The sequence below is a fragment of the Thrips palmi genome, unplaced genomic scaffold, assembly GCF_012932325.1.
Source record: "Thrips palmi isolate BJ-2018 unplaced genomic scaffold, TpBJ-2018v1 HiC_scaffold_18, whole genome shotgun sequence".
Classification (NCBI taxonomy): domain Eukaryota; kingdom Metazoa; phylum Arthropoda; class Insecta; order Thysanoptera; family Thripidae; genus Thrips; species Thrips palmi.
In genome coordinates this window covers 7,951,360-7,975,833 of record NW_023144627.1, presented here as the reverse complement: position 1 = coordinate 7,975,833, position 24,474 = coordinate 7,951,360, and the positions used below count along the sequence as shown (strand labels likewise).

General features: G+C 46.7%; 1 protein-coding gene across 2 annotated transcripts; it reads left to right on the top strand.

The window, feature by feature from the left end:
• The first annotated feature begins 2,524 nt into the window (after window positions 1–2,524).
• Window positions 2,525–18,620, top strand: LOC117644439 (inositol 1,4,5-trisphosphate receptor). 2 transcript variants are annotated; one of them, XM_034383931.1, is made up of 48 exons: window positions 2,525–2,783; window positions 5,240–5,384; window positions 5,467–5,537; window positions 5,607–5,722; window positions 5,810–5,896; window positions 5,984–6,160; window positions 6,243–6,560; window positions 6,685–6,826; window positions 6,905–7,122; window positions 7,201–7,361; window positions 7,447–7,756; window positions 7,851–8,152; window positions 8,241–8,343; window positions 8,421–8,596; window positions 8,677–8,835; window positions 8,911–9,061; window positions 9,138–9,285; window positions 9,511–9,591; window positions 10,095–10,267; window positions 10,347–10,489; window positions 10,575–10,740; window positions 10,825–11,124; window positions 11,209–11,460; window positions 11,562–11,878; window positions 11,962–12,097; window positions 12,190–12,447; window positions 12,525–12,645; window positions 12,731–12,870; window positions 12,962–13,149; window positions 13,235–13,346; window positions 14,224–14,344; window positions 14,433–14,665; window positions 14,744–14,882; window positions 14,978–15,082; window positions 15,159–15,340; window positions 15,426–15,605; window positions 15,697–16,029; window positions 16,111–16,257; window positions 16,337–16,529; window positions 16,615–16,737; window positions 16,815–16,987; window positions 17,077–17,241; window positions 17,331–17,511; window positions 17,589–17,734; window positions 17,819–17,984; window positions 18,063–18,223; window positions 18,308–18,469; window positions 18,546–18,620. In XM_034383931.1, exons 1-48 carry the CDS (start codon window positions 2,738–2,740, stop codon window positions 18,618–18,620), a joined length of 8,202 nt encoding a protein of 2,733 aa, XP_034239822.1. In that variant the 5' UTR covers window positions 2,525–2,737. The 2 variants fall into 2 exon arrangements, with proteins under 2 accessions (XP_034239822.1, XP_034239823.1); XM_034383932.1 differs by lacking the exon at window positions 9,511–9,591 and having other exon boundaries at window positions 2,526–2,783.
• The last annotated feature ends 5,854 nt before the right edge of the window (window positions 18,621–24,474 follow it).

Here is a 24,474-nt window from a genome sequence, read left to right as displayed (position 1 = left end):
CGGAACGTAGCGGTACAATGGCGAGCACATCAAATGTGTCAACCGTCACACGGAGAGCGCGACGGCAATGGGAGAGGGGGGAGCCCTCCAGCAAACGAAGACCGTGCGACCCCACCAATGAATTGCTCTCCGAACGAGGAACCCATTGGTGGGGTCACACGTTCGGTTCGAGGCCTATTTAGCGACTCTGGAGCTCAAAACGCGTCTAGAGTTTTGGCCGCCGCCACCGGTCTTCTGGCCCACTGTGGACCGGCAGACCGAGAGTCGTCCTCGTCACTCTGTCTCTCTCGCACCTATACGGGACGCCCAATGGGAGCGAGAGAGACAGAGCGACGAAACGGGCTCTCGGTATGAGTGTGGTGCCCCGGAAGCGCATTGGACGCGAGGGCCGCGAGGGCGAGGGGGAAGCACCGCGACGAATCGACGAATGGGCCGCGCCAGCGCGAGTGGAGAGTCGCAGGGTTGACAACCTCGCCACGCTTTTCGGAAGCACGAAAAGCAACGCGAAGAACGCGGAGCAGTAACTAGCACTGTCACGGCGGCACGAAAAGCAGTGCACCTGCTGGGCTGCAGTGCGACCGCACCGGACCGCGGCGTGCGAGCGCTCCTCGAAGGTGCGCCTCCTCGTGGCCGCCGTGCCGCAGGGCGTGGAGGCGGCCAAAACTCCAGACGCGTTTTGAGCTCCAGAGTCGCTAAATGGGACTCGAACCGAACGTGTGACCCCACCAATGGATTGCTCTCCGAACGAGGAATCCATTGGTGGGGTCACACGCTCGGTTCCTGTCCCATTTATCGACTCTGGAGCTCAAAACGCGTCTAGAATTTTGGCCGCCTCCACCGGTCTTCTGGCCCACTGTGCGTCTGCGCGTCGAACCGGGGTTCGGGCCGGTCGAGCAAACAGAACCACGTGGAAGCACGTGCCCGGGTTGACACTGGCAGGACGCGACGTTTCAAAGCGGCACTGCTTCTGCTGGACGGGGGGTTTGTTTCGTGCCATACCTGGCGGTGGCTGTATCCATGTCTATCGCGGTCCTGGCGGCGTTCCGGTGGCCGTGCCCTGGCGGAGTCCCCGCGCCACACCGGAGCGCGCTGGAGTCCAACTGGAATCCAACTGGCCGGCCTGGCCGCGCTGGAGTGCTGCAGTGAGTGTTGGAGTCCGGCAGGCCGGCAGGCCGGCAGGCATCGCGGCGCCGGCCAGTGTAGGGCCAGGCGTGCGAGTCCAGTCGCCCCCTCCACAAGGTGCCCTACGCAGCCCCCTGGCGGTATTAGTTAGTCAATGGGCACCCCGCCTGGCCAGCCCTGGGCCAGCCCTGGGCCAGCACACCCCGGCAACCCCACCGCAAGGCTACGCAAGGCTTGCGTCAAAGTCTCTCGACCTCGGCCGTCGGTCGTTCCGTGACGATTGCTCGGAGTCACTCACACCACGAAACGGGGACGGCCGCCTCGAACAGGGTCAAGCACTCGTCGCCAGCGCGAGAGGTGGTCAAAATCGCGTAGGGATTCGGACTGATTCGCTGTATGTGAGCAAACGCCGCTGGGAGTCTCAATAAAACATGAAACCGAATTCGCCCGGAGAGTTTTTAAACGAGTGAAAAATAAAAATTATGTCCCGGTTGGTGTGACACTTTTAGCCCCCGTTCGCACCCCCTTCTCCTTCCAGCTCACTTGTCGCGATTCTGTTCTCTCTCCCCTTCCCCCTGCCCCTCCGACCCGAGGGTGGCGTCCGAGGCCGAGGCCCGGCCGCGCTCCGGTGCGTGTGCCGGCGTGCCGGCCGGAGCGACGGAGACCGGGAAGGTCCGGTTCCGGTGCCCCGGACGCGGCCGGCCCGGCGCGGCCAGTGTTTGGCCGCGGCGTCGCCTGGCAACGCGCAGCAACGCGACGGGCTGCCATGCCACTGCCATGCCGGCCACTGCCGGGCTGGTCCACTCGGCACGGTTCAATGCACCCGCGGCTCGCCGTTGAGCCCCGCACCGCCCCGCAACGCCCCGCACCGTACGCGAAGCGCGCGCGCACGCCCCATGCCACAGTGAGTCACACACACACACACACACACACACACACACACACACACACACACACACACACACACACACACACACACACACACACACAGAGGCGTGGTGTGAAGCAGCCCGCCCACACTCCGCATGCTCGTTAACTGCCGCCCCTCATTGCGCAAGCCTTGCAGTGTAATGGCTTGTCTACAGAAATCAATTTGAAGGGGAGGGGGGGAAGTCCCGGAGGCGCTTTAGGCCCGGCCCCCGAATGTTTACAAGCGCGGCGTCGCTGATTAGGCCTTACGGACGGCCCCCTCGAGACAACGCCGTCGAAGATAACGGGGCTGCGTCCGAGGCCTCGGCGACGGCGGCGCGTCCTGGCCGTGGTCCTTGGCGCGCGGCGGTGACGGGGACGCCGCGACGCGCCCCGGACGCGACCGCCAAGACAAGGCGACGGCGGTGCGCGGTGCGCGGTGCCAGGTGCAGTGGCAGGCACTAGTAGTGTAGGCGCCACGCCGGGGGACACGCGGGCACGCCGACGACGGGGCGGGACGAGCGGGACGAAAGTGTACGCGACGCGAACGGGGACTATGAGCTGCCGACTGCGTCTGCCCTAGGCCTGGAGACCGCCTGGACCGCCTGGACCGCCTGGACACCGGCACCTTGCCGTCGGCCACCTCGTCGGCGGCCACCGCGTCATCGAGTAGCGTCGGGTCTCCGGACCCAACCTCCGCCCGGCCATGACCATGGGGAAGCACAAGCATCCAGACAAGCATCACCTTCACAGTACGTGTGTGCGGCGTGACCAGGCGTGACCCAGCAACTTTGCACTTGCAGCCCCAGCCTCTCTGCAGACTGATTCCGAGAGTCGCTCCCACCGCTCTGTCTCTCTCGCGCTCAGAGGCGTCCCCTGCAGGTGCGAGAGAGACAGAGCGAGGAAAGCAACCCCCTGATTCAGGCCTGATGTCTCGTCTCCTGTTTCGAGTTTCACCGTTTCGGCGTGCAGCGCGGCCCGCCTGCTTGCCTGCTGGCGAAACGAACAAGTTTGCACGGTTTGATGGGTTTGATAGCCAGTCCACCGTCCACTCCACCCCAAGGACGCCGTCGAGGGCATCAACCCTGTGGCTGTCACGCGAGCATACGTGCACCCCGAACAGGAGCAACCCGCCCAAACAGGGCCCACCCCGCCCCGCCCCGCCCCGCCCCGCCCCGCCCCGCCCCGCCCCGCCCCGCCCCGCCCCGCCCCGCCCCGCCTCACCCCTGGAACGCCCGGAACCGGCACATCTTGATAAGAGCGCCACTTTGTGACGCGGCTCGCTTCCCGCCGCGACAGCTCACCGTGTGTCGATTTCGTCGCTGCGTCTCTCTCGCACTCACGGGGGCTCTCCGTGCCGGCGCGAGAGAGACAGCGGGCAGTGCAGCGGAGCGCCGTGCGGCGGGATCAGTCTGCAGGCTGGCTGGACATCGGGAAGGTGTGTGTCGGTCCTTGCCTGGATCCGTACTGCCTGTCTCTCTCGCTCTCACGGCGGCCGCGTGCGCGTGCGAGAGAGACGGCGCGAGCAACGCACAGTGGGCCAGAAGACCGGCGGAGGCGGGCCAAATTCTAGACGCGTTTTGAGCTCCAGTCGCTAACCTGGACTCGAACCGAACGTGCGACCCCATGAATGGTTTCCTCGTTCGGAGAGCAATCCATCGGTGGGGTCACACGTACGGTTCGAGTCCCATTTAGCGACTCTGGAGAGCTCAAAACGCGTCCAGAGTTTTGGCCGCCTCCACCGGTCTTCTGGCCCACTGTGCGGTGCGAGCGGCGCGCTTCCCTGGACATTCCCTCTCCGTCCGTCAGGTTGGCAGCGGTCCAGCCCTGATTATCCCGCCAGGGATTGGCATTACAAGGATTATGCAAAGACGCGGCGCGGCGTCGCGGGGCGGCTGAAGAGCCACGGCATTAGCATGCGCGGCTCGGTACCGGTGGCGGAGGCGCCGGGGCCCAAATGACCGAATCTGGCTGGCGTTGGCAGCACTGCGCGTCTCGCCTCACAGACAAGACACAAGGCAGAGAGAAGGTCGTCTGCATCTGCATTAGCAAGAAATCGTCAACTTTGAGGAGAATGCATCCGATATTTACTTTTTGTCTCAAGAAATAAGTAAGGAACTTTAGCCCTAGCTGGAATGCTGCCCTAGTCGAAGCAACATGCGCCGGTCGCGTGCTTTCTCGTTTATGACTTGCAGACGTTTATTTTTACGGCGAATCTTTATACCCGATATGGTCATGTACTGCAAACAAGTCCCATTTCTGGGTTAATGTGTTTCATTTGGTTTGGCGTTGTGCTACAGGACGAAATACATTGTCATGTCTTTTATTGGATGATCTGTTTCGAAGCATGCTACTAGCATGCACGATCCTCACAAATTTTACGTCTGACAGAGTCGTCTAGCCTAACCTTGTCAACATTCGTAGGTTATATTTAGCTGTTGATCATTCACCATGAACTAGTCCAGGTATATTGTGGTCACTTGTAGTGTATTTTCTCACTGATCACACTAAGCCGCAGATTGAGTCAAAAGTGGCTGGAGTGCATCCCAGCCACTTCTCATTGACTGTCATTAATGTAGAAATTATTATGAAAATTGCTATGTTATACAGGTGAAAAACTTACAATTTTGATGCTTTGCAGCAAAAATAGGTGTCTTGGTGCGATAAACGTCAGCTTAGTCTGTGGAGGAGGGGCAGGGTGTTATTGGTTCCCTTAATGAAAATAAAATAAATACAGCCATGGAGGGTTTGTACTGTTATACATAAATGTTGTGCAGTGTGATCACCAACTTACACGTGTGCGTTAAGCCTCATCCGCTTTCATACCAGCCAAACAGTATAAAGCTTTTAGATGTGCGCACAACCCTGGAGACACCGTGATAGGCCTCGTTCCCAATTTCCTCTCTGTTATGGCCTGTCTAATTTCACATCCCAAAATCACAACTCCTGATGAACGGATTGGCCCAAGTTATCTCTCCTATATAGTTCTACTATTCTGTAATTAACATTTATGAAGCTCATTTATACTTCTATCGTGTATCTTAAACCTACAAAAACAAAATAATGACTATTTTTTTGTACAATCACTTTGCACGACCCCTAAATTTTGCATGGTTTGCCATCACTTCATTTGAGACATAGGCACTCTAGGAATATTTTACCTATAAGGTATTTTATTTGGCTGATTTTATTTTGGCATTTGTTTCAGGAACCCATCACCGGTCTCTAAATGTGGGTTCTATGAGAAGGCCAAGCACTATGGGGGATATGAGTTCAGCTAGTTTCCTCCACATGGGGGACATTGTGTCCCTCTATGCGGAAGGGAGTGTGTCAGGCTTTCTGAGCACCTTGGGGTAAGCATTTAGCATTTTACACAACTCTAATTAAGGTAAAAAAAATCTCTGACTTTATTTTAATTTCTGTTTTGTATTTCAGTCTGGTTGATGACCGGAGTGTTGTATGTCCTGAAGCTGGGGACTTGTCAAACCCCCCACAGAAATTCAGAGGTACTGTTTGTAAAATTAATTTGGTTTCTAACTTCATTTGTCATTTTTAATCTCCTGTCTCTTTTACAGACTGTCTGTTCAAAATATGTCCTATGAACAGATATTCTGCTCAAAAACAATTCTGGAAAGCTGCAAAGCAAACTGGCAGTTCTTCAACAGATGCTGTCCTTCTAAAAAGATTGCATGTAAGGCATCTTTGGAACTCCTTTAAATTAAGAAGGCACTCTATCAAATTTGATATGAAAATTATTTTTATCTTTATCCCTCTATAGCATGCTGCTGAAATTGAAAAGAAGCAAAATGAGTCTGAGAATAGAAAGTTGCTGGGAAACATAGTTCAATATGGAAGTGTAATTCAGGTCTGGCCTCCCACTACTACACCTTTTCAATTTTCCTTTTAATTTTTCTGTAGTTTATATTGTAATAACTCTAAATTCTTCTTTCAGATACTGCATCTAAAATCAAACAAGTTCTTGACGGTCAACAAGCGACTACCAGCACTTCTAGAGAAAAATGCGATGAGGGTCTATTTAGATGCAAACGGGAATGAGGGTTCCTGGTTTTACATTCTTCCTTTTTACAAATTACGAACCACAGGTGACAATGTTGTAGTAGGAGATAAGGTTTGTTTTGTTTTTTTAAAAATAATATTCTGACTCAATCTGTTGTTTGTGGTTCCGTTTTCTGACAAAGCTTTTCCTTCAGGTTATTTTGACCCCAGTAAATGCTGGGCAGCAAGTGCTTCATGTAGCTGCTAACTTTGAACTGCCTGATAATCCTGGCTGCAAAGAGGTGAATGTTGTCAACTCCAGCACCTCCTGGAAAGTGAACCTTTTTATGGAAAACAGGGAGAACCAGGAGGAGATACTGAAAGGTGGTGACGTCGTGAGACTTTTCCACGCTGAGCAAGAGAAGTTCCTGACCATGGACGAGTACAAGAAAGTTCAGCATGTCTTTCTCAGAACGACTTCTCGGTCGTCTGCGACTGCTGCTACTAGTAGTAAAGCTCTCTGGGAAGTAGAGGTTTGTAGTTTGCTATTTTTTAATTTCAAAAAGAAAAAAAAAAGCCTTTTTGACTTGTTTAAATTTATTATTACTGTTATTACAAAACCAACTAGCCCTACTATAATTCTCAAAATGATTTCAGGTTGTGCAACATGATCCTTGCCGAGGAGGTGCTGGGCATTGGAATTGCCTTTTCCGCTTCAAACATCTTGCAACTGGTCAATATCTTGCCGCTGAAATTGATGAGGATGATACTACTGACCAGATGAGATCACATCTAAGAGGTGAACTTGAAAACTTCCTTACCAAAGTTTTTCATGTAATTTAGTAAATGCCTTTTAAAATTATAATTTTTATTACAGGTACAGCAGGCAATTGCCAAGTTTATCATCTTGTCTCTGTACCACATTCGGTTGAAATAGCATCTTTGTTTGAACTGGATCCCACCACTCTCACAAGGGGCGATTCTCTTGTGCCACAATCATCATATGTGAGACTTCATCATCTGTGCACCAATACTTGGGTTCACAGTACTTCAATTCCCATTGATAAAGACGAGGAGAAGCCGGTGATGTCTAAGGTATGTATATCTTACTAGAATGAAATTTACAGGTTTGTCTGTTGTTTTGAGCCTTGATATTAACTAAACATTTTGCAGGTTGGTTGTGCCCAGGTGAAAGAAGATAAAGAAGCCTTTGCTTTAATCTCGGTGTCACCAACTGAAGTGAGAGATTTAGACTTTGCAAATGACGCTTGCAAAGTTCTTGCTTCTATCTCAACAAAACTTGAGTCTGGGACTATAACTCCCAATGAAAGAAGGTAGATTTTTTGAAATGACCTTATGGTGTGGTGAAATTTGTGTTTGATCTCTGCCTAATTCTGGCTTTTCACTTTTCCCCCCTAGAGCTGCAACCTGCCTTCTCCAGGACATAGTCTATTTTCTTGCTGGCCTTGAAAATGATCAGAACAAGTCAGAGGCATTGGATCTCACGGTTTCAAATTTAAGCAGAGACCGACAGAAGCTTCTGCGAGAGCAATACATTTTAAAACAATTATTCAAAATTCTTCAAGCTCCTTTTTTGGAATCACAAGGCAAAGGCCCATTTCTGAAGATTGAAGATTTAAATGATGCCCGCCATGCCTCGTACAAATACATGTTCCGCCTATGTTACCGTATTTTAAGGCTCAGTCAACAGGCTTACAGAAAGAATCAGGTATGGCTGTGCAAATATTTTTATAAATTTTATTTCATACTTCTGTCTCACAAAAATGTGCTAATTTCTTTCTCTTATTTTTGGTGGGTTGTAGGAATACATTGCCAAACATTTTGCTTTCATGCAGAAGCAAATCGGTTATGACATTCTTGCTGAGGATACAATCACAGCCCTACTGCATAACAATCGTAAACTCCTTGAGAAACACATTACCGCTGCAGAAATTGAAACCTTCGTGAATCTTGTGCGGAAAAATATGCCCTCCTGGCAATCAAGATTTTTGGATTATCTGTCTGATTTGTGTATTTCAAACAAGAAAGCAATTGCTGTCACTCAAGAGCTTATTTGCAAGAGTGTTTTCAGTGAGAAAAATGAAGATATTCTTATTGAAACACGGTACTTTTTTTTACTGACATAAAGTCACCTCTACTATTGCTTGATCTCACCAATAAAAAATAACATATCAATTAACTTTTCATTGCAGAATGATGAAGACTTTGGAAGTGGAGGAAAGGGATGATGAAAACAATGATTATGCACCTCTTGTTGAGCATGAGGATGTTGTCATGTTCTGGAACAATCGCCAAGTATGTCATCATCTAATTTTCCTTGAAACTTCAATTGTGCCTGATCAAATATCTTAATGCAATTATTTTGCCCTTAGAATTCAATGTCTGTGGTGGAGCTATCTCAGAAAGCAAAGGAAGGAATTCCCCAGGAAATGGCTCTGTTGGAGTACTATCGACATCAGCTAAATCTCTTCTCAAACATGTGCCTTAACAGGCAGTATCTTGCACTTAATAATCTATCTCAGAATCTCGATATCGACCTCATTCTTAAGTAAGGATATTTGACTCGTCTTTTGCAAAAATTAATTTTTGCTATTTATGTTAGTTAAATTTCAATGTTGTTCATGTTAGGTGCATGGCTGATGATGATAATGTGCCTTATGAGTTAAGAGCATCTTTCTGCCGCCTTATGTTGCATCTACATGTGGACCGTGACCCTCAAGAGCCTGTTACACCAGTAAAATATGCTCGACTATGGCCAGAAATTTCATCCAAAATGACTATTCATGAGTGAGCACTTTACTCAATTTGCAAATTAGTGTCTATCTTTGGAATCTGTTTTCTTGAAACTATGGTTTTTTTCAGTTATGATTGCAACAAAACAAGAGATCCTAATAAGGAAGCAGTACGTCAGCGTTTTGCTTCAACTATGAAGTTTGTTGAAAATTATTTGACTAACATCGTTGGCAAAGTGGGAAGCTTTTCAGACAATTCACAGAACAAGCTTACATATGAGGTTTGTCACAAATTCTGAGTCCTGCTTGGAAGCACCTATCCTCAGCTTGTCTTTTGAAACTAATTTTTTGTTGCAGGTTGTCAAATTGGCTAGAGAGCTGATTTACTTTGGCTTTTATAGTTTCAGCGACTTATTGAGCCTTACCAAAATGCTTCTTAATATTCTTGACTGCGTATCAGAGACTGACTTTTTTGCTGGAAAATTACCTACTGAGGAAATAAGCTGTGAGTATATTTTCCTCTCTCTGTCATCCTGTTGTACAGTATCACAACTCTTAACCTCTTGAAACCTTTTCATCTCAAACTGATTCATTTTTGAAGCTCAAATTTTGTTGTTGACTGTAAAACAAATACTGGATAGGCCTACTCTTGTCGGTTGCAATGTAACATAGCGCCTTTCTCAAAACTAACCAATTTTTGACTGTGACTGTACTTGCTTGATGCAAGCAGCTGATGAACAGAGTGGAATTGAAGAGGATGTAAATGAAAGGATCATCGAACAGGCAAAATCATTAAAAAATCATAAACCTTGTAAGTCTGTGTTGTCATCAGTAAGCACGTGCATAGTTAGTTGCAGCAGGAGTACTCCTCATCTTCTGTTGATGTATTTTGATGGATGGTTGTGTAGTCGATGGTATGAAGATCTGCAATACATTTATTCATGTTCACTTGTTTTTGTACCTCTATCTTGCCTGCTACGTACAGTTGCACTTGCTTGTAGACCAGAACTTGTGGCTCATAGTATTTGGTGCTTTCAAGCTATTGTATCATCACTCTTTATGTTTGCATGACCTACAACATATAGACTTTTCTATTCACACCAACCTTATGCTAGCAAGATTTTAAGATATTTCCTTTCTTTTCTTTACTTTTTATTTTCTTTGCTGAATGTTGTATGCATTAAATTTTTCTATTTCAGAGAAACATTCTACTTTTTTAGGATTAATTGTCTAGTTGTACAGTAGTTTTGTTTCATTTATTTTAGAAATCTTCCATACTCTAGTCTAATAATGATTTTGCTTGTGACATTCCAGCCGAAGGTGGTGTTTTACGTTCAATTGGTGATATGGGAGCTGTTATGACAAGTTTGACTCTGGGAACATCAGGGCTGGAAAGAAGCAGCAGTGTTCAAAACAAGAGTAGTCAAATGAAAAAAGAGTATCCTCTTGTAATGGATACCAAACTGAAGATAATTGAAATATTACAGGTGTGGCCAGTCTTCAGAACTAAATTTTTACTTTCCCCAGTAAATGTATGAATGTACTCACTTGTTTTATTTTTTCTAGTTTATCTTAGATGTTAGGCTTGATTACAAGATCAGTTGCCTTCTATCTATATTTAAGCATGAAAATGAAAAGGAGAAAAATTCTGGAGATGCCCTAGACCTAGAATTAATAGGAACTCAGGCAGAAAGTATCTTTGGTAGCAGGTTAGTCTATCATAGATTAAGATTGAATTTGTGCCAGTGTATCCTGTATGTTGTACAAAAATGTTGGTTTCAATTTATTTCCCAGTGCTGATTGTGCTGAACTTGATTTGGATGGTCAAGGGGGTCGCACATTCTTGCGTGTTCTTCTGCATTTATCAATGCATGACTATCCCCCTTTGGTGTCTGGAGCATTGCATTTACTGTTCCGACATTTCAGTCAGAGACAAGAAGTCTTGCAAGCTTTCAAACAGGTATCTTGTGTTTGCTCTCATATATCTATCAGGTCAATAAATTTCCTGTGCCTTTTCTTTAATGTTTCGTAAATTGTTCTTCAGGTTCAACTGCTTGTGTCAGATAGTGATGTTGAATCTTATAAACAGATCAAAGCAGACCTGGACACTCTACGGCAGTCTGTTGAGAAATCTGAACTTTGGGTTTACAAATCAAAGAGTGTGGATGAACTGGGCAACAAAAAGGGGGCGGAGGATGAAGAGGACCAGGAGCGACAGGAACGCAGCACCCCTGCTCCTGCCCTTGGGTCCCAGACGGAAAGCAAGCAAGGTTCGCTGTTAGAGCTGGATGTGGGGCCTCCGCTGCACGAGGAGCAGGCCCAGGAGTACAAGAAAATCAGAGACGTATGTTAGATCAGAACTCTTGCAGTAGCTTTGTTGTAGGTTTGAGCAATAATAGTAATTTTTTTCTCTTCTCTGTCTTTTTAGATTTTGATCAGAATGAATAAGCTATGTGTTGCAACTGACAAACCTCGGAAACATGAACAGCGACTTCTCCGTAATGTGCATGTTCACACTGTGGTGTTAGATCTGCTGCAGATTCCATACGATCAAAAGGAAGACACTCGTATGAATCATTTGATGGGCCTTGCTCATGAGTTCCTCCAAAACTTTTGTCTTGGCAACCATCAAAATCAAGTATTATTGCACAAACAGCTGGATCTGTTTTTGAATCCCGGGGTGAGCATCATACTAATAATAATAATAATAATAATAATAATTAGCTAAATATCTTCTTTAGTGTTTTAACCTTCACCTTTTTTTTCTCTCTCTTTAAACAGATTCAAGATGCTCAGACTGTGTGTAGTATTTTCCAAGACAATCCAACTCTCTGTAGTGAAGTGAGTGAAAAGGTGATCCAACATTTTGTCCATTGTATTGAAACTCATGGGAGGCATGTCCAGTACCTCAAGTTTCTGCAAACTATTGTCAAAGCGGATAATCAATTCATTCGCCGCTGCCAAGAAATGGTCATGCAAGAACTCATAAATGCAGGAGAAGATGTTCTAGTTTTTTATAATGACAAAGCTTCCTTCAACTCCTTTGTTGAGATGATGCGCTCTGGCAGGCATCGTATGGATGAGAGTAGTCCACTGAAGTAAGCTGCCTTGAATAATAATTTTTACTTCTGCGTTGTGTGCCAATTTTACTTAGTTTTGAATCCTTGTCAATTTTTTACAGGTATCATGTTGAGCTTGTCAAACTATTGGCTTGTTGCACCATGGGAAAAAATGTGAACACAGAAATCAAGTGCCATAGTATGCTGCCCTTAGATGGTATTGTGGATATGGTATCCCACGACGATTGCATTCCAGAGGTAAGTGGCAATAGTTCTTTTTATTATTTGTGTTTTAAAATTTGTGCAGTTTGCAGCATTATTTTTTATCTCTTTTGGTATTTTACTTTCAGGTGAAGGAGGCTTACATTAACTTCTTAAACCACTGTTATATTGACACAGAGGTTGAAATGAAAGAGATTTATACATCTCATCATATGTGGAGCTTGTTTGAAAGGAGCTTCCCCATTGATCTGGCAACTGTTGCAAATCACACTGCTGACAGGAAACATGCTGATCGTGCTCTTGAAAGTTATGTTTGCAACAGTGTAATGAATGTCATCACAACATTTTTCAACAGTCCGTTTTCGGATCAGTGCACCACTGTGCAGGTAAATACACATCTAATGTAAATGGTTCTTTAAGTTATGTGAATTTAATTCTTATATCTGGCTTATTTATGTTACAGGCTCGCCAACCGATCTTTGTTAAACTTCTCCAGTCAGCTTATAGAGTTTCTCAGTGTTCATGGCTTGATCCCACTCAGAGAGTTCAAGTAGAAAATTGTATTCGTACTTTATCTGAAGTTGGTAGGTTGCTCTAATATGTTCAAGTTAAAGAGGGTCAAGAAGTCTTTGAAGGTGTCTGCTATAATGTTTTTCTTTTATCTCTTAGCCAAAGTTCGGACCATTGCTATACCATCTGATTTGGAAAGTCAAGTGTTGGCTATGTTTAACAAGCCAGCTCAATTGATTCGACAAAATACAAAGAGGATGATGCCATTAAAGCCAAAAATGGAAAGATCTCAATCTCAGGTAAGTGGTTGATACAGCTGTGGTGCTCTTTGATTGAGGAGGATGTTTTCATTTGAGTAACCAAAGGCAACATATCTGTTTCTTACTTCAGCTCATCAAATTGGATCGCAACATCATTGAAGGTCTTCAGGACATCGTCTCTCTTCTTGAGGACCAACTCAAACCTCTGGTTCAGTCAGAATTATCTCTTCTTGTTGATATCTTGTATCGACCCGAACTTCTTTTCCCTCAAGGGTCAGAAGCTCGCAAGGGCTGTGAAAGTGGAGGTTTTATTCGGAAGTAAGTTAAAGCAATTGCAATCTATAAATCGCAGCCCAAATACTTCTTTTCTTCTGTTTATTTTTCACATGATCTTGTCTTTCAGGCTTATTAAACACACTGAAGAATTACTGGAGGAAAAAGAAGAGAAACTGTGTGTTAAAGTTCTGCGAACACTTCGTGAGATGATGTCCATCGACTCTGATTATGGGGAAAAGGTACATTAGAATATCTCACATCTCTCCTCTGTTTCACCCTTATTTGTTACTATGTATGGCACTTGATAATTAACTTTAGACATCATGATCATTGTAATATTTTAAAATAGGTCTGTGTTCATTTGTGTTTAGGTACTATTAAGTAAATGTCCTGTATTATGTTTCTATCATCTGTCCGCTTTATATGGTCAATGTCTGCTGAATGTTGTGTCATGTCCACTTGCACTCAAGCTTTGTCTAAAACACAAAATTCAGTGTTGTTTATTATTCTTTTCCAAGGTGATAGTAACAAGCATTCTTTACGTGTTGTTGCTGCTGCTCAAAGGAAGAACCTCTGGTTCTAGGGATTGAACAGTCACGGGTATGGTTTTGGCCGTTTGGAAGTTTGTTGGTTTTGACCCCTCCTTGATTTTAGACCTTTGAAATTTTTCCACTATATCCACAGGTTGATGCTTTGCCACCTTGTTCCTTGTTCCTCTTTCTTTTCTTGTGTGGTGTTCCTGTTTGTGTGATCCCTGCTCTATGAATGTCTCAAGCTGTAGCCACTCCTTGCCTATCTACTCTGTTTGTCTCAATTTCTTCTCATTGTGTTTGTTTTATTAAAAGAAAAAAAAAAGGTCAGTTGTAGTGGCGAAAACAAAGTTCTGCTCCAAGTCTTACTTTTCTCTTCTTTCTGAGCTATGCCAGCATGAATTTCTTATTCATACTCAAGTATTGAAATTTCATGGAAACCCCATGGATAAGATACTATCCCTATAGATGTGTCTTTTAACGTTTTGATGTGTGTTAGCTAATGGTGTTTTATACCTTAACTCCTAGCGCCAATGAAATTGTGGTCTTTTTGGGACGTTAATGCTATGTATTATAATTTTTTCAGGGTGATCAGCTGAGACAACTTCTGTTAACAAGGTATTTTGACAACTGCCAAACTCAGCGGCAGGAAAATCTAGATCCCTCTGTGTCCAGGAATCTTCCGCAAGTGATGCATGGTCCTGGAGGTTAGTTATTTCTTTGCTGCATAGTTCAAATCATGTTGCCTTTCTATTCATTTTCAAGCAGAGTATCTAATCTAATTTATTTATACAGCAAAGGTGCTGAGTCGGGCTGGATGCACATTACATGAAGTGCAGTGCCACCTGGACCGTGAAGGCGCATCTGATCTTGTTGTGGAGTTGGTGATCAAATCAGTTCACTCCCCTTCAATCTTTGGCGAGGCAGTGGAGCTGGGCATCGCACTTCTTGAAGGGGGCAATCCAGTCATCCAGAAAAGCATGTATAGTAAGCTGTTAGGTGGGGACCTGAGCCAAGCCTTCTTCAAGGTACATCCCAACCAATGTGTTTTGTTGATACAATTGCTATGACAATGCTCAGTAAAATAACTTAAAATTTTGTACTAGGTTTTCCATGATAAAATGCGAGATGCTCAACAAGAAATCAAATCTACTGTCACTGTTAACACGTCAGATATTGCAGCCAAAGCTCACGAAGACAAAGACCAAGGGAAGGAACAAGAGAAGATTTCCAAGAAACGAGGTGGTGAGTTTCTGTTCTTGTTCAAGTTTATTGAAAGGCTGTTTTAAGACTGAGTAATTTTTGTACATGTTTTAACTATTTTTCTCAATCAATTCTAGCCAAAAGTAATGGTATAGTAATATCTGAGGAATTGAATGAAGAGTTAAATCAGGCAGCTGTAGCAACCACTCAAGCTTATGCTAATGCAAGGAACGCATCTGCAGGTAAAATAGATTTGACACAAGTTGTATCCATGTGTGCATGGATGTTGGTTTTGAAACTCATTTTTCTTTTTCACAGCAGATGACCCAAGTCTAGCGACTGGAGGTGCTCACAGCTCCGCCTTGGAAGATATGATTGCTGAGAAGGAACGTTACAGAGATCAGGAAGATCCCAACCGTCTCTCAAGTAAGGTGCTGGTGATGCAACCTATTCTACGTTTCCTGCAACTTCTCTGTGAGAACCACAACCGGGATCTCCAGGTTAGGATCTATTCTTTTCTTTTCATCACGGGACCCTTGTATTGCCAAAAGCTGGGTAAAATGAAAAAAAAAATGATCTTTTCAGAACTTGTTACGAAATCAAAACAACAAAACCAATTACAACCTTGTATCTGAAACACTTATGTTCTTGGATTGTATTTGTGGATCCACCACTGGTGGCTTGGGACTCCTTGGACTGTATATCAATGAAAACAATGTGGCTCTGATCAACCAAACACTTGAGACTTTAACGGAGTACTGCCAAGTAAGTTCTATTTACTACAATCTACAATTAATTAATATACATAGACAAATTTTTTAAAAGTAATATCTAATGTGTCTCATTATTTTTTCAGGGCCCTTGCCATGATAACCAAAACTGCATTGCCACTCATGAATCAAACGGGTTGGACATTATTACAGCCTTAATCTTGAATGATATAAATCCACTGGGGAAGACCCGCATGGATCTCGTACTGGAGCTGAAGAACAATGCTTCCAAATTGTTACTTGCTATAATGGAGAGTCGGGGTGATTCTGAAAATGCTGAGCGAATTTTGTACAACATGAATCCGAAACAACTAGTTGATGTTGCATGTAGAGCTTTCCATCAGGAGGCTCTAGATGATGATGATGATGACAATGATGATTCATCCACAGGGGATGAACAGGGAGTTTCTCCAAAAGAGGTCAATAAACCAGCAACTATAGCCTCTTAGCATAGTCTTTGAAAACATAGCTTAATGGTGATTGTGTTCTGTCGTTTATAGGTGGGCCACAACATCTACATTCTTTGCCACCAACTGGCCCAGCACAACAAAGACCTTGCTGCTATGCTGAAACCCTCTGTGTCCAATATTGATGCTAAAGTAAATCAAGCATTAGAGTATTATGCATCCCATACTGCGCAAATTGAAGTAACTATCTTTGTTACCTTATGAAGTCTGTCTGTTCAAGAACACACTATGAAACTTGTGTGGCCTTCTTGTTTTTCAGATTGTTCGTCATGACAGAACCTTGGAACAAATTGTCTTCCCTATACCAGAAATGTGTGAGTACCTTACGGAGGAAACAAAATTGAAGGTTTTGCATACAGCTGAGAGAGATGATCAGGGCTCAAAAGTCTCTGACTTTTTTGAGCGTACGGAAGACATGCTTCATGAAATGCAGTGGCAGAAAAAGTTACGAGGTTAGTTCAAAGATACTGTTGTCTCTGTCATGTAGAAAAAATAATGCAGACCTCCTGACCACTAATTTTTGCTCCTCTGATACAGGACAGCAAGCTTTGTTTTGGGTTGGCAGTTACATGTCAATGTGGAGTAACATTGTCTTTTATTGCACTGTTGTCATCAATTTCATAATAGCTGCTTATCATCCCTTCCAAAACACTGTTGATGGTATTAGAGTGAAATTTACCTTTAAGTCTTGTCTTACTCTTTGAAGTTTTCCTGTGGTAATGAATTTATTTCTCTAGGCCTTGGATCAAGCTTGTCTGGAGTTATTTGGGCGCTCATAATGGCCTCTGGAGCATTGGTCATGTGGGTTCCTCGTAAATCTGGAATGATAACGTTCGTTGGCTCTGTTACATTTAAACTTATATACTTCATGGGACCTGAAAGCACTTTAACAATGTTAGGAATGCTGACTGTAAGTATTGTTTGTTTAAGACAACCTACGTGATTTATTTCTCATCATCTTTCCCTCTAAGTTTTTGCCACCTTTCAACACTTTTGTAGGTGGGGCTAAAAACGGTACATCTAGTGAGCATCATGTTTAATCAAGGCACATTGACAAAAACATATGAGCAAATAATGACCGATACACAACTTCTGTATCACATTGCGTACCTTCTTCTTTGTGGTCTTGGTCTTGTCATGCACCCATTCTTCTTTTCTGTGTTGGTACGTTATATGGAGGTCTATTCTACTACAAACTTTTATTTTACTCATACTTGACTCTTTGATTAATACATTGCATTTTTTTTGTTTAGCTTCTCGACGTTGTTTACCGGGAAGACACCCTCATTAATGTTATCCGGTCGGTGACAAGAAATGGGCGATCCATTGTATTGACTGCCGTGTTGGCTCTCATCCTGGTGTATATGTTTTCAATTATTGGATACATGTTCTTTAGGGATGACTTTCTTATTGGGGTGGATTCGGAGCTCAGTTGTAAGTTTACTATTATAGCAAGTTGGGTGATTGTTATAATTGTTTTGAATGATGTTAAATCATTTCTCTTTTTCTAGCTGACATTGAATCAAACAGTACTGCTGAGGAAGAAGTCAAGGAACGTGCTTGTGATTCTATGGCCATGTGCATTATAACAACGTTAAACCAGGGTCTGAGAAATGGAGGTGGTATTGGTGACATATTACGAGCCCCCAGTAGCAAGGTATGGTCAAGCTCCCATTTAAGTATTCATTCATTTTTGTTTCTTTCAAGAAACTCTTTCTACATTTTTAATTTCTTTTTGCAGGAACCTCTCTTTTTTGCTAGAGTTGTGTATGACCTTCTGTTCTTCTTCATTGTTATCATTATTGTGTTGAATTTGATTTTTGGTGTCATCATTGATACATTTGCCGACCTCAGAAGTGAAAAGCAACAAAAAGAATTAATCCTTAAGAACACATGTTTTATTTGTGGTAAGTAATTTTCTTTCTTGTTACACAGTTTACCTTCCTATTCATGTTCCTGATATTTTTTTTATTTGTTTGTTTCAGGTTTGAACAGATCTGCATTTGACAACAAAACTGTTAGTTTTGAGGAGCACATGAAGTGTGAGCACAACATGTGGCACTACCTCTATTTTATCGTTCTTGTGAAAGTCAAGGATCCCACTGAGTTCACTGGTCCTGAAAGCTATGTGTATGCCATGGTCAAGGTAAGCTTACCTTCTGTTACAAGATCAGGGCCAGGCAAAACACTAGACAGTTTGTTTATATCAAAACTATTGATTCTTTTGTAGGATCGCAATTTAGACTGGTTCCCCAGATTGCGTGCCATGTCGTTGGCCGCCGATGAAAGTGAAGGGGAGCAAATGGAGTTGCGCAGTCTGCAAGCACAGTTGGAAGTGACGCAGAGTCTTGTACAACATTTGTCACAACAATTGACAGAGCTGAGAGATCAGGTATGTTGCACGTTTTACCTCTTTGTTTGGAGCACAAACTCATCCGGTGACAACTAACATTTTCTTTTGCTTACAGATGACAGAGCAGCGGAAACAGAAGCAACGTATTGGTCTCCTCAATTCCACCACAGCTTACCTGCACCAGATGTAAACCGTTATTTGATGGTCCCTCAGTCATAATCTTCGAAGCTTGCAGCGTAGAACTCGAGTAGTAGTAAAAGAAATTCAGCAAATAGATGAATTGATTGTTATTATTTTACAAACTTTATTACCTTAATTGTTTTTTTGGGCAGAATGACTTAACTGTCGTAATTGCATTCATTCCATAATGTAGAATCTACTTTGATCTTGATATAGAAGGGGAAAAGCGCTAGTGGCAGTAGCTGGCCAAATCGCAGCAAAATATATGTCATGGCTCAATCATGAACATAATTAAGAAAATATTTAGTGGCGTTACTAAAATGAACTAGTCACAAGGAATTGACGCATACTCGAAGTTTGCAATGCCAAGCTCAACTTGTCATCACAGGGTCTGTTGCTGTTGGCTGTGAGTTGGGGCACAGCACGTTTACAAACTGAATGTTTACTGTTCCAAGTTTGCTGTTACAATATTGGCTTGTGCTAAAATAAGAGCACTTAGTTGCAATGCCAACTTAGCAGTTGGTTCCTTTGTTATCTGTAAACAGAGTAAATATTTTTGCCCCTGTCTTTGTATGAGAATGATAAAATTTTACCTTGGCTGTCTTTAGAAGGGTGCTCAGGAGCTCTCCTTTCCCCAAAATACAACCCTTTACCTCTCATTAGTCGTTCTCTTTCTCACTGTCTGAACTTTATATCTACTCTATTTTAATTACTTTGTATAATTTTGTTGACTCTCTATTCTGTTATATCAGTACCCCAGATGATTGGTACATATCCTTTTGTGATACATCTCGTTTATCTTGTACCTTCTTTTAATGTTTCCCCTGAATGTTTGATATTTTTGCGAGCACAAAGGCATGTTAATTATTTTAGGAATAAAAAAATTCAATTATAGTGGTCCTATTGTTGTTGCCTTGGTTGTAACAGGCCTGTAACCAGAAGCCCAATTGAACCTTTTGGTTGAGGGCTTTCCATTTTATGTTCTGTTTCACCTTTTAGTTTCTGAAAGATTACGAATTAGTTTTTAGTTATGTTTGAGTTGTGGAAGTGATTCATAGTCTAGATAGTGATAAGGGTGTCTTCTCATATTGTTTCTAGCTGCATGAGCTTGCCAATAGATTAAAAAAAGGCAAGTGTCTTTTTTTTTTTTCAAAACAATCCACAGCAATGGTTGGTGTACCTGTCAGAAATCCATGTAGTTTCAAGATGAAGTGCCAAATAATGTCTCCCAACTGACATATGTAAGCTATTACTAGCACGTTTTTATAGGAAACCATGCGCTTTAGGGTGTAATTCTGATCTGAATTGTACTATTTTAGAAGTTAATTCTAAATGCAGTAGTGTTAAATCTTGGCAGAGCCATGCATTTATATTCGTTTTTTGTGTGCACAATCCATAGATTAGCATAACAGTTAAATTATTTTTTGAGGTTTAGAGAAACTGTTTATCATTGTGGTTGCAAGACAATGATGAAATATTCAGAAAGCATCTTTCTCAATTGAGATGAGTGTTCATTTTTACCTACTCTTAGATTTTTGAATTTTTGTTCATTAACAAAGCATTTTATTTTCATGAAGTCTTTGTACCATATTTATAAATATATATGTATATGCTCGTTGTTGTTCATAATGGACTTTTATCTTTGAAGCCCTACCATTTAAATCCTGTTACAAATAGATTGTGTTCTTTTTATTATGACATTATAAATCTGTAATTGTGTTAAACCTGTTGGCAACTGAATAAATCCTATAACTTTGTTCACAAAATTGTCTTATTTAAATACCCGGGCACGATTGGAACTGCACTACGCAAGTGGAGTCGGGCTCAAGGGGCGACAAACACTCATTTGAAAGAAATATTTAAAGAAACAGAACTACATACCGTTGCCTTTTCTATGGCCGGAGAGCGCCTGGAGGTGCCGCAAAACTACGGACGTGGTGCACGGGAGCGGAGCGTGCTGCCTACCCCGCGCATCACAGGCGCTACTTCAACGCACAGTGGGCCAACAGGCCGGCGAAGGCGGCCGAAACTCTCGACGCGTTTTGAGCTCCAGAGTCGCTAAATGGGACTCGAACCGAACGTGTGACCACCAATGGATTCCTCGTTCGAGGGGCGGCAATCCATTGGTGGGGGTCACACGTTCGGTTCGAGTCCCATGTATCGACTCTGGAGCTCTAAACGCGTCTAGACTTTTGACCGCATGCGCCGGTCTTCTGGCCCACTGTGCGTCGCGCTGGCGTCAGTCATTTCGGCGGGAAACCCGATTCGCAACGCAACGCGCCCTTCCTTCCCCGTCCTGTCCTTCCCTGGCGCGCAGGCGGAGCGCTGGCGGAGCGCTGGCGCCCCCCGCGCTGACAAATGCCGTGTCGCGATGTGTATTGCTCAAGCTCACCCTTCCCCAACACGGTCCGCCCTGCCCGCACCCCACCCCCACCCCCACCGCCAGAGGGGCGGAGCGAGTTCCAGGCCTTCCAGGCTCCAGTTGCCGCTGGAGCGCCGGGCCGGCAAGTCGCAGGGGGAGGCCGCGAACGCCGCCGAGCGAGCAGCGAGCACGTCGCCGAGCGAGAACACGCCGCGCCGCGTCCTGCGTCCTGCGTCCGGGACTTGTTGAGGGCGTCGGGCGGCCGTCGCTGCGCACCAGCAGTGCCGCGTCGCACCGAGTGGCACGGAGTGGCTGTGCTGTTCGCGGCGGATTATACCAGTGGGGCGCCGGGGTCGCGGGCACGCCGTCGAGGCCGTCGAGGCCGCCAGCTCGGCCGGCCGGCGGGGTGCTCCGGCGTGCCGCCGTGCCGCGGCGTGGCAGCGTAAGTACCGCTTCAGCTCCATCCGCAGCAGGGCGACGGAGACAGGCAGTGGTTTTAGTGCCCCAGGGTGGCGGGCCGGGCCGGCACGTCCGAGAGAGAGAGAGAGAGAGAGGAAGAGCCCTCGTCCCGGCGCTGGTTTAGCAGTGCAGCAGCGCGGAAGGTGTCGCTTCCTGTGGGCTGGAACGCCGAGTGCCTTAAAGCAGTGCTGACGGTGGAGTGGCCACCAGGCGTCGTCCTCGAGCAAAGCCACTGGCGTGGGTTCAAAACCCGTTCACCGCCGCGGCTCCGTTTTGTTTTCTCGAATTTGGCGGATCCCTCCGTCAACACGCCACTGTGGCGGCCGGCCGCGCGCTTTTTGCCTGGGGCTTAATCCGGCGCTGTCGACGTCGGCGACGTCGGCGACGTCGAAACTCGGGGCCGGGCTGCCCTGCCAGGGACGAGGACGCCGTCGAGGGCTGCTGGACGGCCATAAATCAGAAGGCCTTGGGGCAGGCCGAGAGGGCCGTGAGGCTGGCCGGGGCTTTGCCGTGGACGCCGTGGGCCGCCGCCAGCCCCTCGCTCTGTCTCCCTCGCACCCCCACGCGACGCCCCGTGAGTGCGAGAGGGACAGAGCGACGAAACGGGGACACAGTGTCGATGGTCGCGGGGCGGGGTGGGGTGGGCAGCAGGGCGGCACGCTCCGTCTCCCTCGCACTCCCGCGAGCCGCGCCACGAGTGCGAGAGAGACAGCGCTTTTAGGAATCGGGCCACAGGCAGCCACAGGCCGACCGCTCTATGATTTGTCGGGGTGCCCTTTTGTTTTGCAAGTTGGGGGCCTTGAGGAATCATTTCGCCATTTCGCGCGGGCCGGGCCGAGCTGGGCGACCTCGTTAGCCTGGGAAGCAGGAAAAAAGGAGGAAGATAAACAGAATCAGGCGTGGGGATTTGAACCCCGTCCCAGCGGCAGCCCCTTCATATTTTTTTTTCGAAAAATTGGAAAAAATTGTTTGAACCTTGTCGGTGCAGCAGACAAGAAAAGGGAGCTCCAAATCCCAAACGCCCTCGCGCGGAATAATGCCTGGACTGGCGTGAGCAGCGTGCGCTGCGAGGGGCGGCGGGGCCCTTGGCGGGGCCCTACTCGGCTTTGGGTGCTTTCAGCGCGAGCTAGCGCCAGCTAGCGCCAGCCTCCAGTGCTGTCAGTGCTTCCAGCGCTAGTCTTCGGCTGCTCATAAAGCACTCGGTGCAGCCCCGTGTCTAATCCCGCGTGCAGGGTCTAGCCCGCTCTAGCCGGCCTGCCCTCTCGCCCTCGCCCTCGCCACGGTCTGGCTGGCTGGCTTGCTTCGGCCCTGATTTCGGGGCGCTCCTGCTGAGTTACGCGGCACGTACACACACACACACACGCTTCTCTCTCTCTCTCTCTCTCTCTCTCTCTCTCTCTCTCTCTCTCTCTCTCTCTCTCTCTCTCTCTCTCTCTCTCTCTCCCACACACACGAGAAACAATCAGCTAATCGCAGACACTGAGCCGGGTTCTCTTTGGTCTGGTTCGCACCGCTCCGCACCCGCCCGGCACCGCTCCGCAGCAAAGTGCCAAACATTTCCGACCTCTTGGGCATTGCCAGGTCAAGCGGATGCGTTCGCTGGCTGGCTGAACTAGACGCTCCACGGGGCAGTGCTGCCACACCAGCAGCCGAAAATCCCCACGATGCAGCGGTGTCGAAAGGGTTGCCAACCGTGCCAACCTCAGCCTGCCTGGAGGCTACTCTGCTTCTTGAGCCTGGATGTCACCCGGGAGGCTTTGCCTATTTGTGATGGCAACGCAGGGACTTTCCCGACGGGTTGCGCCCACCCTGGGCAGCACACTGCGAGTATCGCGTTAATAGTTTTCCCGCGCGTTTCTCATAGCCCGCGCGCGACATGGGACGAGGCTGCCATGCCATGCCGTGCCGGGCCGGGCCGGGCTGTCCGCCATAAATCGACCAAAATCGACCCCCATTTCAATGATAACGGCAGCGTCCCAATCTAGCGCGCACTCCACCCACCGTTTTTTTAGCCCGTCTCCTCTTTGTTGTTGTTGTTGTTTTAATTTCGTTTTCCAATCGCGGGCCGTTGATGGGTCGCGTCGCTATCTTGGCAGTTGGCGGTGTCAGCGCGGAGTCAGCGCGTCAGCGCGCGTCAGCGACTGCCATCCCATGAGAAATTCACCCGTCTGCCAGCCTATGAGAAATTCACCGCGACTGCCAGCCTATGAGAAATTCACCGCGCGGCGGAATGAGGCTACAAAGATGAGGGAAAATCGGTCGCGGGTGCAGGGTCGACGAGTTGTTGTAGCGCTCGCTTTTCTGGGGCCGACAGGATTGCCTACCTGCAGGTTGACTTGGTTTGGGTGAGGTTAGGGTGCGGCCCAGCCTCGTCGTTTGGTGGACCACCACGGCCACCACGGCCACCACAAGCACACGCACCGCCTTGCTCGTGACAAATGGTCAGCAGGCCGTTGTTGGCCATTCCAGGCCTTCCAGGCCTTCCAGGCCCCCTTCCCGGCCCACCTGACTTTCTGCAGCTGAAGCCTCGCCGTTACTCCTGGCGCTTCTAGCGCTCCTAGCGGCGCCGCTCCTTAAATGTTTTTGCGATAAAAAGATCAGCGATACCGTGCCGCCGGTCGCTGGGCTGGCTGCCCTGGCTGGCCGGCTGCTCCGCCACTGGAAATTGGTTCTGGAATGGATGATGCCGCTAAAGCGGGCTAAAGCGGGCCGGCATCGCTAGGAGCAACAACAGGAAGAACGCACGGCAATCGCCGTGGCTGCGAGTGAAATTCGACTTTCCCGCGCTTTTTGGCCGGCTAGCCTCGCTCGAGTCCACGCCCACGCCCACCTCGCCGCGGGGCAGCCCAGACTTATCCCCTCGTAGTTTTTTTGCAGTGTTGTTTGTGGCCGCTGGATTTGGAGCAGTGGCGTAGCCGCGACCGCAGCCCGACCAAAAACTTGGCCGTCTTGGCGACGTTGCGGCGTTGCGGTCGTCGCGGCTACGCCACCGTTGCTCCCCCCTCTCTCTCTCTCTCTCTCCTCTCTCTCTCTCTCTCTCTCT

What these genes read in the sequence shown, in the direction of transcription:
- LOC117644439 (XM_034383931.1), top strand. Translation starts at nt 2,738, where the DNA reads ATGACCATGGGGAAGCACAAGCATCCAGACAAGCATCACCTTCACA. An exon ending in GATATTCTTATTGAAACACG is followed by an intron (nt 8,153 to 8,240) that starts GTACTTTTTTTT and finishes TTTTCATTGCAG; the next exon opens with AATGATGAAGACTTTGGAAG. An exon ending in TACGAGCCCCCAGTAGCAAG is followed by an intron (nt 17,735 to 17,818) that starts GTATGGTCAAGC and finishes TTCTTTTTGCAG; the next exon opens with GAACCTCTCTTTTTTGCTAG.